This window comes from Pristiophorus japonicus, unplaced genomic scaffold (genome assembly GCF_044704955.1).
Source record: "Pristiophorus japonicus isolate sPriJap1 unplaced genomic scaffold, sPriJap1.hap1 HAP1_SCAFFOLD_563, whole genome shotgun sequence".
Lineage (NCBI taxonomy): Eukaryota > Metazoa > Chordata > Chondrichthyes > Pristiophoridae > Pristiophorus > Pristiophorus japonicus.
In genome coordinates this window covers 186,891-200,000 of record NW_027254471.1, presented here as the reverse complement: position 1 = coordinate 200,000, position 13,110 = coordinate 186,891, and the positions used below count along the sequence as shown (strand labels likewise).

General features: G+C 51.2%; 1 protein-coding gene across 3 annotated transcripts in view; it reads right to left on the bottom strand.

Moving 5' to 3' along the window:
- Window positions 1-6,822: 6,822 nt before the first annotated feature.
- The window catches only part of LOC139254641 (3',5'-cyclic-AMP phosphodiesterase 4B-like), a 172,078-nt gene continuing 165,790 nt past the window's right edge, over window positions 6,823-13,110 (bottom strand). For all 3 annotated transcript variants that reach the window (XM_070873761.1, XM_070873762.1, XM_070873763.1), the window contains exon 10: window positions 6,823-11,666. In XM_070873761.1, the coding sequence (XP_070729862.1) occupies window positions 11,295-11,666 (372 nt within the window). In that variant the 3' untranslated portion in view covers window positions 6,823-11,294. The remainder of the gene's footprint in view (window positions 11,667-13,110) is intronic.

Sequence of the window (13,110 nt, the reverse complement as noted above, 5' to 3'; positions counted from 1 at the left end):
GGTCTATATTTGGGGGGTTTGGGTCTATATTTGGGGGGTTTGAGTCTATATTTGGGGTCTATATTTGGGGGGGTTTGGGTCTATATTTGGGGTCTATATTTGAGGGTTTAGGATTTATATTTGGGGGGTTTTGTATATTTGGGGCGGTGACACAGACCGACAATGTGGAGCTCTGCCGCCACCCAGTGGTTGTCCGGCGGTACTGCGCATGCTCCAAGTTTCCTCACTGGGAGGAATTTTCTGATAAAAGATTCAAACAAAAAATATCCCGAGACTGTGGGGAGTGAAGGGGATATTTACTGCCTCGGAAAACCCGGCATCGGATGGAGCGGAGCCCGGGGTCCGAGGCCGGAGGATGGGGGATGGAGCCCGGGGTCCGAGGCCGGAGGATGGAGTTTGGGGCCGCGGGAGGAGCCGCAGTTCTCGCCCCCCCAAAGCTCTGGTCTGTCCCTCCTATCCTCCCCCGGGTTCCCTTACCTGCGCCTGGGGGAGACATTGAGTTTCAGTCCTTCAATCGACCTCCTGGTAAATGGCGGCCGCACTGTCCGCGAGCCGTTACAGGTAACGGGGGAAATGATCCGAACTCGCGATATTGGGCTTTCCGCCCCGAGAGCTGCACTTCCTCCGGCGCCCGGCAGAGGGGGCGCTGTACCGCCGGGAGCGGCCAATTTCCAGCGGGGCCGGGCGTAGCGAGCGCCCCCTGAGGCGGTCATCGCCCGGCACAGCTTCAGCAGGCGCAACCAAATTTTTGCTCCGGGTGAATAGGGGACGCTGCGCACGGTGATGACAATCCGGTTACCGCCGCTGCTAAACTCCCATGGAATTTTGCGGGAGATGTTAGCGCTGCCACACTTGTACGAAAAGTATTTTGCGCCCCGCGGGGGTGCTAACGGAAGGCACAAACGACCCCAATTTCTCCCCCTATTTTGATAAGAGTGACTGGAGAAAGACGATTTCCTCTGGCCGGGGCTCAGTGACAAGAGGTCGTCAATTTAGGAGAGGATAGGTTTGGGCGAAATCTTTACACCGAGGGTGGTCAGAACATAACACAGGGAGTGGTTGAGGCAGAGACCATTGGATAAATATTCAAAGCACAAGGAGATACAGGGCTATGGGGAGAGAGCGGGGCAGTGGGATTAGTTTGGGATTGATACAGGACTATGGGGAGAGAGCGGGGCAGTGGGATTAGTTTGGGATTGATACAGGGCTATGGGGAGAGAGCGGGGCAGTGGGATTAGTTTGGGATTGATACAGGGCTATGGGGAGAGAGTGGGGCAGTGGGATTAGTTTGGGATTGATACAGGACTATGGGGAGAGAGCGGGGCAGTGGGATTAGTTTGGGATTGATACAGGGCTATGGGGAGAGAGTGGGGCAGTGGGATTAGTTTGGGATTGATACAGGACTGTGGGGAGAGAGCGAGGGATTAGTTTGGGATTGATACAGGGCTATGGGGAGAGAGTGGGGCAGTGGGATTAGTTTGGGATTGATACAGGACTATGGGGAGAGAGCGGGGCAGTGGGATTAGTTTGGGATTGATACAGGGCTATGGGGAGAGAGCGGGGCAGTGGGATTAGTTTGGGATTGATACAGGACTGTGGGGAGAGAATGGGATTAGTTTGTGATTAATACAGGGCTATGGGGAGAGAGTGGGGCAGTGGGATTAGTTTGGGATTGATACAGGGCTATGGGGAGAGAGCGGGGCAGTGGGATTAGTTTGTGGATTGATACAGGGCTATGGGAAGAGAGCGGGGCAGCGGGATTAGTTTGGGATTGATACAGGGCTATGGGGAGAGAGCGGGGCAGTGGGATTAGTTTGGGATTGATACAGGACTGTGGGGAGAGAATGGGATTAGTTTGTGATTAATACAGGGCTATGGGGAGAGAGTGGGGCAGTGGGATTAGTTTGGGATTGATACAGGGCTATGGGGAGAGAGCGGGGCAGTGGGATTAGTTTGTGGATTGATACAGGGCTATGGGAAGAGAGCGGGGCAGTGGGATTAGTTTGGGATTGATACAGGGCTATGGGGAGAGAGCGGGACAGTGGGATTAGTTTGGGATTGATACAGGGCTATGGGGAGAGAGCGGGGCAGTGGGATTAGTTTGGGATTGATACAGGGCTATGGGGAGAGAGTGGGGCAGTGGGATTAGTTTGGGATTGATACAGGACTATGGGGAGAGAGCGGGGCAGTGGGATTAGTTTGGGGATTGATACAGGACTATGGGAAGAGAGCGGGGCAGTGGGATTAGTTTGGGATTGATACAGGGCTATGGGGAGAGAGCGGGGCAGTGGGATTAGTTTGGGATTAATACAGGGCTATGGGGAGAGAGCGGGGCAGTGGGATTAGTTTGGGATTGATTTTGGGCTATGGGGAGAGTGGGGCAGTGGGATTAGTTTGGGATTGATACAGGGCTCTGGGGAGAGAGTGGGCAGTGGGATTAGTTTGGGATTGATACAGGACTGTGGGGAGAGAGTGGGATTAGTTTGTGATTAATACATGGCTATGGGGAGAGAGCGAGGGATTAGTTTGGGATTAATACAGGGTTATGGGGAGAGAGCGTGGGGCAGTGGGATTAGTTTGGGGATTGATACAGGGCTATGGGGAGAGAGCGGGGCAGTGGGATTAGTTTGTGGATTGATACAGGGCTATGGGAAGAGAGCGGGGCAGTGGGATTAGTTTGGGATTGATACAGGGCTATGGGGAGAGAGCGGGGCAGTGGGATTAGTTTGGGATTAATACAGGGCTATGGGGAGAGAGTGGGGCAGTGGGATTAGTTTGGGATTGATACAGGACTGTGGGGAGAGAGTGGGATTAGTTTGTGATTAATACATGGCTATGGGGAGAGAGCGAGGGATTAGTTTGGGATTAATACAGGGTTATGGGGAGAGAGTGGGGCAGTGGGATTAGTTTGGGATTGATACAGGACTATGGGGAGAGAGCGGGGCAGTGGGATTAGTTTGGGATTGATACAGGGCTATGGGGAGAGAGTGGGGCAGTGGGATTAGTTTGGGATTGATACAGGACTGTGGGGAGAGAGCGAGGGATTAGTTTGGGATTGATACAGGGCTATGGGGAGAGAGTGGGGCAGTGGGATTAGTTTGGGATTGATACAGGACTATGGGGAGAGAGCGGGGCAGTGGGATTAGTTTGGGATTGATACAGGGCTATGGGGAGAGAGCGGGGCAGTGGGATTAGTTTGGGATTGATACAGGACTGTGGGGAGAGAATGGGATTAGTTTGTGATTAATACAGGGCTATGGGGAGAGAGTGGGGCAGTGGGATTAGTTTGGGATTGATACAGGGCTATGGGGAGAGAGCGGGGCAGTGGGATTAGTTTGTGGATTGATACAGGGCTATGGGAAGAGAGCGGGGCAGCGGGATTAGTTTGGGATTGATACAGGGCTATGGGGAGAGAGCGGGGCAGTGGGATTAGTTTGGGATTGATACAGGACTGTGGGGAGAGAATGGGATTAGTTTGTGATTAATACAGGGCTATGGGGAGAGAGTGGGGCAGTGGGATTAGTTTGGGATTGATACAGGGCTATGGGGAGAGAGCGGGGCAGTGGGATTAGTTTGTGGATTGATACAGGGCTATGGGAAGAGAGCGGGGCAGTGGGATTAGTTTGGGATTGATACAGGGCTATGGGGAGAGAGCGGGGCAGTGGGATTAGTTTGGGATTGATACAGGGCTATGGGGAGAGAGCGGGGCAGTGGGATTAGTTTGGGATTGATACAGGGCTATGGGGAGAGAGTGGGGCAGTGGGATTAGTTTGGGATTGATACAGGACTATGGGGAGAGAGCGGGGCAGTGGGATTAGTTTGGGGATTGATACAGGACTATGGGAAGAGAGCGGGGCAGTGGGATTAGTTTGGGATTGATACAGGGCTATGGGGAGAGAGCGGGGCAGTGGGATTAGTTTGGGATTAATACAGGGCTATGGGGAGAGAGCGGGGCAGTGGGATTAGTTTGGGATTGATTTTGGGCTATGGGGAGAGTGGGGCAGTGGGATTAGTTTGGGATTGATACAGGGCTATGGGGAGAGAGTGGGCAGTGGGATTAGTTTGGGATTGATACAGGACTGTGGGGAGAGAGTGGGATTAGTTTGTGATTAATACATGGCTATGGGGAGAGAGCGAGGGATTAGTTTGGGATTAATACAGGGTTATGGGGAGAGAGCGTGGGGCAGTGGGATTAGTTTGGGGATTGATACAGGGCTATGGGGAGAGAGCGGGGCAGTGGGATTAGTTTGTGGATTGATACAGGGCTATGGGAAGAGAGCGGGGCAGTGGGATTAGTTTGGGATTGATACAGGGCTATGGGGAGAGAGCGGGGCAGTGGGATTAGTTTGGGATTAATACAGGGCTATGGGGAGAGAGTGGGGCAGTGGGATTAGTTTGGGATTGATACAGGACTATGGGGAGAGAGCGGGGCAGTGGGATTAGTTTGGGGATTGATACAGGACTATGGGAAGAGAGCGGGGCAGTGGGATTAGTTTGGGATTGATACAGGGCTATGGGGAGAGAGCGGGGCAGTGGGATTAGTTTGGGATTAATACAGGGCTATGGGGAGAGAGCGGGGCAGTGGGATTAGTTTGGGATTGATACAGGGCTATGGGGAGAGTGGGGCAGTGGGATTAGTTTGGGATTGATACAGGGCTATGGGGAGAGAGTGGGCAGTGGGATTAGTTTGGGATTGATACAGGACTGTGGGGAGAAAGTGGGATTAGTTTGTGATTAATACATGGCTATGGGGAGAGAGCGAGGGATTAGTTTGGGATTAATACAGGGTTATGGGGAGAGAGCGTGGGGCAGTGGGATTAGTTTGGGGATTGATACAGGGCTATGGGGAGAGAGCGGGGCAGTGGGATTAGTTTGGGATTGATACAGGCCTGTGGGGAGAGTGGGATTAGTTTGTGATTAATACAGGGCTATGGGGAGAGAGTGGGGCAGTGGGATTAGTTTGGGATTGATACAGGGCTATGGGGAGAGAGCGGGGCAGTGGGATTAGTTTGGGATTGATACAGGGCTATGGGGAGAGAGTGGGGCAGTGGGATTAGTTTGTGGATTGATACAGGGCTATGGGGAGAGAGCGGGGCAGTGGGATTAGTTTGGGATTGATACAGGGCTATGGGGAGAGAGTGGGGCAGTGGGATTAGTTTGGGATTGATACAGGGCTATGGGGAGAGAGCGGGGCAGTGGGATTAGTTTGGGATTGATACAGGGCTATGGGGAGAGAGCGGGGCAGTGGGATTAGTTTGGGATTAATACAGGGCTATGGGGAGAGAGTGGGGCAGTGGGATTAGTTTGGGATTGATACAGGACTATGGGGAGAGAGTGGGGCAGTGGGATTAGTTTGGGATTGTTCTAGAAAAACGTTGGCACTGACACGATGGGCCAAGTGGCCTCGTGCTGTAAACGTTTACGGTCCTATGAAATAAAAGATTCACGCAACGCATTGCAAACCTTCTCCGTGCTTTTTATTTATTGATTTATTTTTAACGTTTCTCATATTTAAACCCCACATATTGATTGATTGATGGGTGAATTGTGAACACATTCTACACTGACGGACAGAGAGAGTGAAGGGCCAGAGTCAGTGTCTCAATGTGGACTGGCTGAGATGTGAATCTGGGCATGAGTTTAGAAACACTTCATACCCAAGCACTACAACAAATGTACAAATATTCCAATCGGTAATTTCAAGTGATTTTTAATATTTTTTCAAACATGTTTGTGAGATTTGATGCTACAGTTTACCACAGGTCCATCTGATGAACGTGGAACGTTGATTATTGAAAGTGCTGCAACCTCCTGGGATTAAAAACATACAACGGCAGACAGTGACGGTGCTGACCCATGACCTTTACCATGACCATCTGATTGGCTAGAGGATTCTTTTGTTGGTCTGTGATGATTGTGTAAAGTTTTATGATTTCCAGGACTTGTATTATTGTCACTGCTGTGAGCTCAGACCCAATGAGCTGCACAGTGGCGATTCACCTGGGGTCCATTTAAACCCCACTGTTCTGTTTACCAGTGTGTTCAGCGAGTGTGGGAGGGAGTGTGTGTGTGTGTGTGTGTGAGGGAGGGGGGAGTGTGTGGGGGATGTGGGAGTGTGTATGTGTGTGAGGGAGGGAGTGTGTGTGTGTGTGTGTGAGGGAGGGGGGAGTGTGTGGGGGATGTGGGAGTGTGTATGTGTGTGAGGGAGGGAGTGTGTGTGTGAGGGAGGGAGTGTGGGGTGAGGGAGGGAGTGTGGGATGAGGGAGTGTTTGTGTGTGTGAGGGGTATGTGGGTGTGTGTGTGAGAGCAAGGGAGTGTGGGTGTGAGGGAGGGAGTGTGAGATGTGGGTGGGAGTGTGTGAGTGTGAGGGAGGGAGGGAGTGTGCGAGGGAGGGAGTGTGGGATGAGGGAGGGAGTGTGAGAGGGAGGGAGTGTGAGATGTGGGTGGGAGTGTGTGAGTGTGAGGGAGGGAGGGAGTGTGAGAGGGAGGGAGTGTGAGAGAGAGGGAGTATGGGATGAGGGAGGGAGTGTGAGATGTGGGTGGGAGTGTGTGAGTGTGAGGGAGGGAGGGAGTGTGAGAGGGAGGGAGTGTGGGATGAGGGAGGGAGTGTGAGAGGGAGGGAGTGTGAGATGTGGGTGGGAGTGTGTGAGTGTGAGGGAGGGAGGGAGTGTGAGAGGGAGGGAGTGTGAGAGAGAGGGAGTATGGGATGAGGGAGGGAGTGTGAGATGTGGGTGGGAGTGTGTGAGTGTGAGGGAGGGAGGGAGTGTGAGAGGGAGGGAGTGTGGGATGAGGGAGGGAGTGTGAGAGGGAGGGAGTGTGAGATGTGGGTGGGAGTGTGTGAGTGTGAGGGAGGGAGGGAGTGTGAGAGGGAGGGAGTATGGGATGAGGGAGGGAGTGTGAGATGTGGGTGGGAGTGTGTGTGTGTGAGGGAGGGAGTGTGGGTTGAGGGAGGGAATGTGAGAGGGAGGGAGTGTGTGCTGCACATGTGTTTGACACCCTGTCTGTCGCCCCATTGATGAAGGATGCGGGTCAGTCAGATGTCAGTCAGCGGTTACAGGCTCCACATGTTCTCGATTTCACGGCATGTTATATTACATGGGATTTGACACTTCTTCTCACCAGGATTATCTCTCGGACTCAACAGCTTTAGAACGAATCATTTACAAACATTACATTATGTACAAATATCAATCCAGAACCAAAGAAATAAATCCATCAATAATACAAACTAAAAAACTATACAAGGACCAGACCCGTGTCCCCTGGCTGTTTGGTGGAGACTGCACTGAATGGCCACCATATTACCTGCTGATAACCTTCTGTTCACTGGAACATTTGGCTGAGATGGGAAGAGCGGATTTTCACAAACTGCCCCGAGATTTGGAACATGTTTTCCCCAAAGTAGCGTTAAAGCAGGAACGAGGTGAGGAGTCTGAACCACAAGAGGCTGCTGGTGCCACGAGCTGTGAGTGGCAGAGATTGGGGCATGAACCACCATCGCCAATGTACAGAAACATCCCACCAGCTTTTTCAGACACGATCAGACACAATATGGATGCCAGATCAAAGAGGGAACTAGCAGGTGACCCCTGATTCCTCCAAACCATCCCTCTGAAACCTGCTTTAGTTTTGCCTGAATTTGAGGTGACAACATGATTGGCAGATCTGTTTTTTTTTGGAGTTTCTGTTGATTCCTGAGGACTGTACTGGAGCTCCAGATCCAGCCCGGGGCTGATGGACTTGATTTACGTGGTGTGAACAAGGGGCCTGTTGTGATCCTACCTTAATTAACCTGCAGCTCTGGGTGATGTCAATGCCTTTCATGGAGAAGCCTGACTTTGCTGCAGAATCGAACCCACACGCATCACATCACACTGGGACACGGAGGGACATACCTGTCACCAACCCTCGGCTCTGGGTAACGCAGCAAACCAGTGCTCTAATGGGGTGCAATATGGCCACACAATGCTCCAGCTGTCAAATCTTCACTCGAAGGTCCCTGGCTCTGAGGATGTTATAAGGAGGGTCAGTAACAGAGGACACAGATTTATGGTGATTGGCAAAAGAACCAGAGGAGAGATGATTATTTTGCTGTGATCGGGAACGCGCTGCCTGAAAGGGCGGTGGAAGCAGATTCAATAGTGACTTTCAAAAGGGAACTGGATAAATACTTCAAAAGGAAAAATAGGGAAAGAGGAGAGGAGTGGGACTAATTGGAGAGCTCCGTCATAGATCCAGCACAGACACGATGGGCTCAAAGGCCTCCTTTTGTGCTGTATCATTCCATGATTGTAAATGGGTGTTACGCGATGTGGCGAGAGTGTGCTCCATATCGGGATCTTGCTGTGTTGGTTCCTGCTCCTGTCAGATATCCCCAGAACAAACCTGGATGGAATCTTGGTGCGGGGGGGGGGTGACTCTGTGAAGATATTTAGACTTTCCCTGCCCAGGCAGGGCAGTCGATAGAAACTAACTTTATATTTGGAGGTTTTTGGGGGGGGTTACGATCCCATAGAAATGGTGGTATTTGCAGCATTGTTTGGGACAGGGATCAGCCCTGTCTGTGATCGATGACTCCTTAGCTGTTCAGTTGACAGAGAGCGGACATACGCTGGAACCGTTTGTTTCCTCTCCGCAATTTTACTTTCAGAGACGGGCAGACAGAAATTCCATGAATTGGATTCACAGGTGATGATGTACAGCCAGGACTTCACTCCAGCTCATCCCGTTAGTTCTGGAACGCGATACAATTACGGTCACGTTCCTGATTGAATGCACCATTTGATGGCACTGAGAAGAGCAGGTTCTGGCCATTCTGGCAGACTCCGATAGCTCAGCCCTCGGCACAGAAAGGAATCTACGTGGGCATCACACCCACAATCTCATCTCTGGGATTGGGAGCGGGCTGGCGCGAGTTCTCTTGCGAGCACAAATTGAGTTTAAGGCAAAAAAAAATCTAATTTATACTGACCCTTATACAGCAAACTAGGAGAGCAGCAATTTCATGTCCAGAATTTAAAGGCTGTGTGCGAACTCGGAGATAAATGCAGGAACAAATAAATGAAAGTCCTGGTTCGGAACAGAACTCTCTTCTGATTCTGGGCCACAGAAGCAATCATTCTGAATCCAGTATTTGTGTTGCACCCCAAGGTATCAGTGTGTGTGAGTGTCTGTGTGTCCGTGTGTGTCTCAGGGTTTCAGTGTATGTCCCTGTGTCTCAGGGTATCAGTGTGTGTCCATGTGTGTGTGTGTGTGTGTCCGTCTGTGTCTCAGGGTATCAGTGTATGTCCCTGTGTCTCAGGGTATCAGTGTGTGTGTGTGTCTCAGGGTATCAGTGTGTGTGTGTCAGTGTGTGTGTGTCCCTGTGTGTCCGTGTCTGTGTGTGCGCCTGTGTCTGTGTCTGTATATATGTCTGTGTGTGTATGTGTGTGTGTCTGCGTGCCTGTATGTGTGTGCCTGTGTGTCTGTATGTCCACGTGTGTCTGTGTGTGTGTATGTGTGTCCGTGTGTGCGTGTCTGTGTGTGTGCCTGTATGTGTGCCTGTATGTATGTGTGCCTGTATGCCCGTGTGTGTGTGCCTGTATGTCCGTGTGTGTCTGTGCCTGTGTGTGTGCCTGTATGTCCGTGTGTGTGCCTGTATGTCCGTGTGTGTGCGTGTCTGCGTGCCTGTATGTCTGTGTGTGTGCCTGTGTGTGTGCCTGTATGTCCATGTGTGTGTATGTCTGTGTGTGTGCTTGTATGTCCGTGTGTGTGCCTGTATGTCTGTGTGTGTATGTGTGCGTGTCTGTATGTCCGTGTGTGTGTGTGCCTGTATGTGTGCCTGTATGTCTGTATGTGTGCGTGTCTGTATGTGTGCGCCTGTATGTCTGTATGTGTGCCTGTATGTGTGCGTGTCTGTATGTCTGTGTGCGTGTGCCTGTATGTCCGTGTGTGTGCCTGTATGTGTGCCTGTATGTCTGTGTGTGTGTGTGTCTGTGTGTGTGCCTGTATGACTGTGTCTGTGCCTGTGTGTGTGCCTGTATGTCTGTGTGTGTATGTGTGCGTGTCTGTATGTGTGCCTGTATGTCCGTGTGTGCCTCTGTGTGTGCCTGTATGTCTGTGTGTGTGCCTGTATGTCTGTGTGTGTGCCTGTATGTCTGTGTGTGTGCCTGTATATCTGTGTGTGTGCCTGTATGTCTGTGTGTGTGCCTGTGTGTGTGCCTGTATGTCTGTGTGTGTGCCTGTATATCTGTGTGTGTGCCTGTGTGTGTGCCTGTATGTCTGTGTGTGTGCCTGTATATCTGTGTGTGTGCCTGTGTGTGTGCCTGTATGTCCGTGTGTGTCTGTGTATCTGGGGTGCAGACATTATAGACTTGGCTGTGATTAAACAGCCTGCTAGCACTCACTGAAGAATGTGTGCCAGGAGACGCCGTGGACTGACCTCGGTGAGAGTCAGTGCCTTCCACAGAGGAGAGTAAAGTGAACACGAGACTGTCCTGATGTGGTACAACTGGAACCTGGCAGATCAGAGCCCTCCTGGCACAAGGGAATGGGAAACTTCGAGTGGAGGAATGGTTCCCACCCTCAGCCAGCACAACTCGTCCCGTAAATCCCACACATCCCACAATCTCTGTAACATAAATTATTCAAAAATGTCCCAAAGATATTGCCGTATTGTGCAAAAGAATGTTGGAGGAAGACTTCACAAATTGAAGAGCAGAGCTTAGTGTTTGTAACCGGTTCAGCTTCAAACCCACCGGCCTGTTCTGTTGATCTGGCTCGTTCCAGAACCTCGCAGAATAAATTATAAGAAACAGTGCGTAAAATATAACATTAAAAATAAAACAAATCATTGCTTGACTTAACTACAAAGACGAAGCTTGTAGATAATTCTAGAAAAGGCACGCAGTCCCCCGACCCTCTCACTCAGAGAAACTGATCCCTTGCCGTGGAAGGCGTGCAGAGGAGAGAGAGGTGGTTAGTCTGGCCCCCGATTCCTGCTGGAACTCTGTCGTTTTCTCCAGCGGCTCACTTTGTCCTTCACTCCCGGCAGGCGGGCTGGGGCGAGAGGGAGGGACACAAGTCTGATTTCAAAGCGAACTCCTCTCGCCCCGTTATCCGTCGAAGGTTCAAACCAGACAAAGAATGGCTTTGTTCTCCCGCCCTTCCCGTTGGGAGTTCCCTGAGTGTTCGGGTGCTCCAGTGGTGCAATCCACCACCGGCACAGATTCCAATCTACAGTTAATGCGCATGTCTCCAAAAAAAGACAAATTTCATTCATTTTGTCCAATCCACACACGCCTGCATCCCCATTTTTATGATTCTACCGAAGATGCGTCCTTGGCTGTGGTGTCTGACTGTCCCTCCTCCTGCCCTTCCTTGTCTCTCTCCTCCTCGCCCTCCGCTGTGCACAGCATGGTCTCCTCCTCTCCTGTGCTGTTCCTCTCCTTGTCCGATCGGTCAGAATCCTCTTCTTCCTCCAGCGTCAGTTCGAACTGGAACTTGTCGATGCAGAGCTCCTGGCCAGGACTGGGATCGTCGAGTGGTGGTGAGGGGCTTTGTGGGACCATACTCTGGTACCAGTACCTGTTGTCCTCTAATGTGTCCAGGATATCCTGCGCATCGGGGTGCACCAAGTCTCCCCACGTCTCCCACAGAGGGTGCACGATGTAGTCGATAAATCCCACCTGCAAGGCAGAGATTGACATCAGAGACAGTAAACCCCTTCCTTCCCTTCCAGAGAATGAGTAGATTGGCCCTAAGCTCTCTGGAGTTTAGAAGAATGAGAGGGGATCTCATTGAAACGTGTCAGATTCTGACAGGGTAGATGTCGGGAGGATGTTTCCTCTGGCCGGGGAGACCAGAACCAGGGGTCAGAGAAGGGTCGGCCATTTAGGACTGATTTGAGCAGAAATTTCTTCACTCAGAGGATGGTGAATCTTTGGAATTCTCTGCCCCAGAGGGCTGTGGAGGCTCAGTCATTGAGTATATTCAAGGCTGAGATCGATAGATTGTTGCACTCTCGGGGAATCAAGGGAGATGGAGATTGGGCGGCAAAATGGAGTTGAGGTCGATGATCATATTGAATGGCGGAGCAAACTCGAGGGTCCAAATGGCCTACTCCTGCTCTTATTTCTCATGTTCCCTCCCCGCACTCCCCTCCCCCCATATTGAATACCCCTGGATGTTGAGTTCCCAGCCTTGGTCACCCTGGAGCCATGTCTCCGTGATGCCAATTATATCATATTCGTTAATTGCTGCCTGCGCAGTTAATTTGTCCACCTTATTCCGAATGCCTTTTCAGAATGGCAGGCAGTGACTAGTGGGGTGCCGCAGGGCTCAGTGTTGGGACCCCAGCTATTTACAATATACATCAATGATTTAGATGAAGGAATTGAATGTAATATCTCCAAGTTTGCAGATGACACTAAGCTGGGTGGCAGTGTGAGCTGTGAGGAGGATGCTAAGAGGCTGCAGGGTGACTTGGACAGGTTAGGTGAGTGGGCAAATGCATGGCAGATGCAGTATAATGTGGACAAATGTGAGGTTATCCACTTTGGTGGCAAAAAAACGAAGGCAGAATATTATCTGAATGGTGACAGATTAGGAAAAGGGGAGGTGCAACGAGACCTGGGTGTCATGGAACATCAGTCACTGAAAGTTGGCATGCAGGTACAGCAGGCGGTGAAGAAGGCAAATGGCATGTTGGCCTTCATAGCTAGAGGATTTGAGTATAGGAGCAGGGAGGTCTTACTGCAGTTGTACAGGGCCTTGGTGAGGCCTCACCTGGAATATTGTGTTCAGTTTTGGTCTTCTAATCTAAGGAATGACGTTCTTGCTATTGAGGGAGTGCAGCGAAGGTTCACCAGACTGATTCCAGGGATGGCTGGACTGACATATGAGGAGAGACTGGATCGACTGGGCCTGGAGTTTAGAAGGATGAGAGGGGATCTCATAGAAACATATAAAGTTCCGACGGGACTGGACAGGTTAGATGCAGGAAGAATGTTCCCGACGTTGGGGAAGTCCAGAACCAGGGGACACTGTCTAAGGATAAGGGGTAGGCCATTTAGGACTGAGATGAGGAGAAACATCTTCACTCAGAGAATTGTTAAACTGTGGAATTCCCGG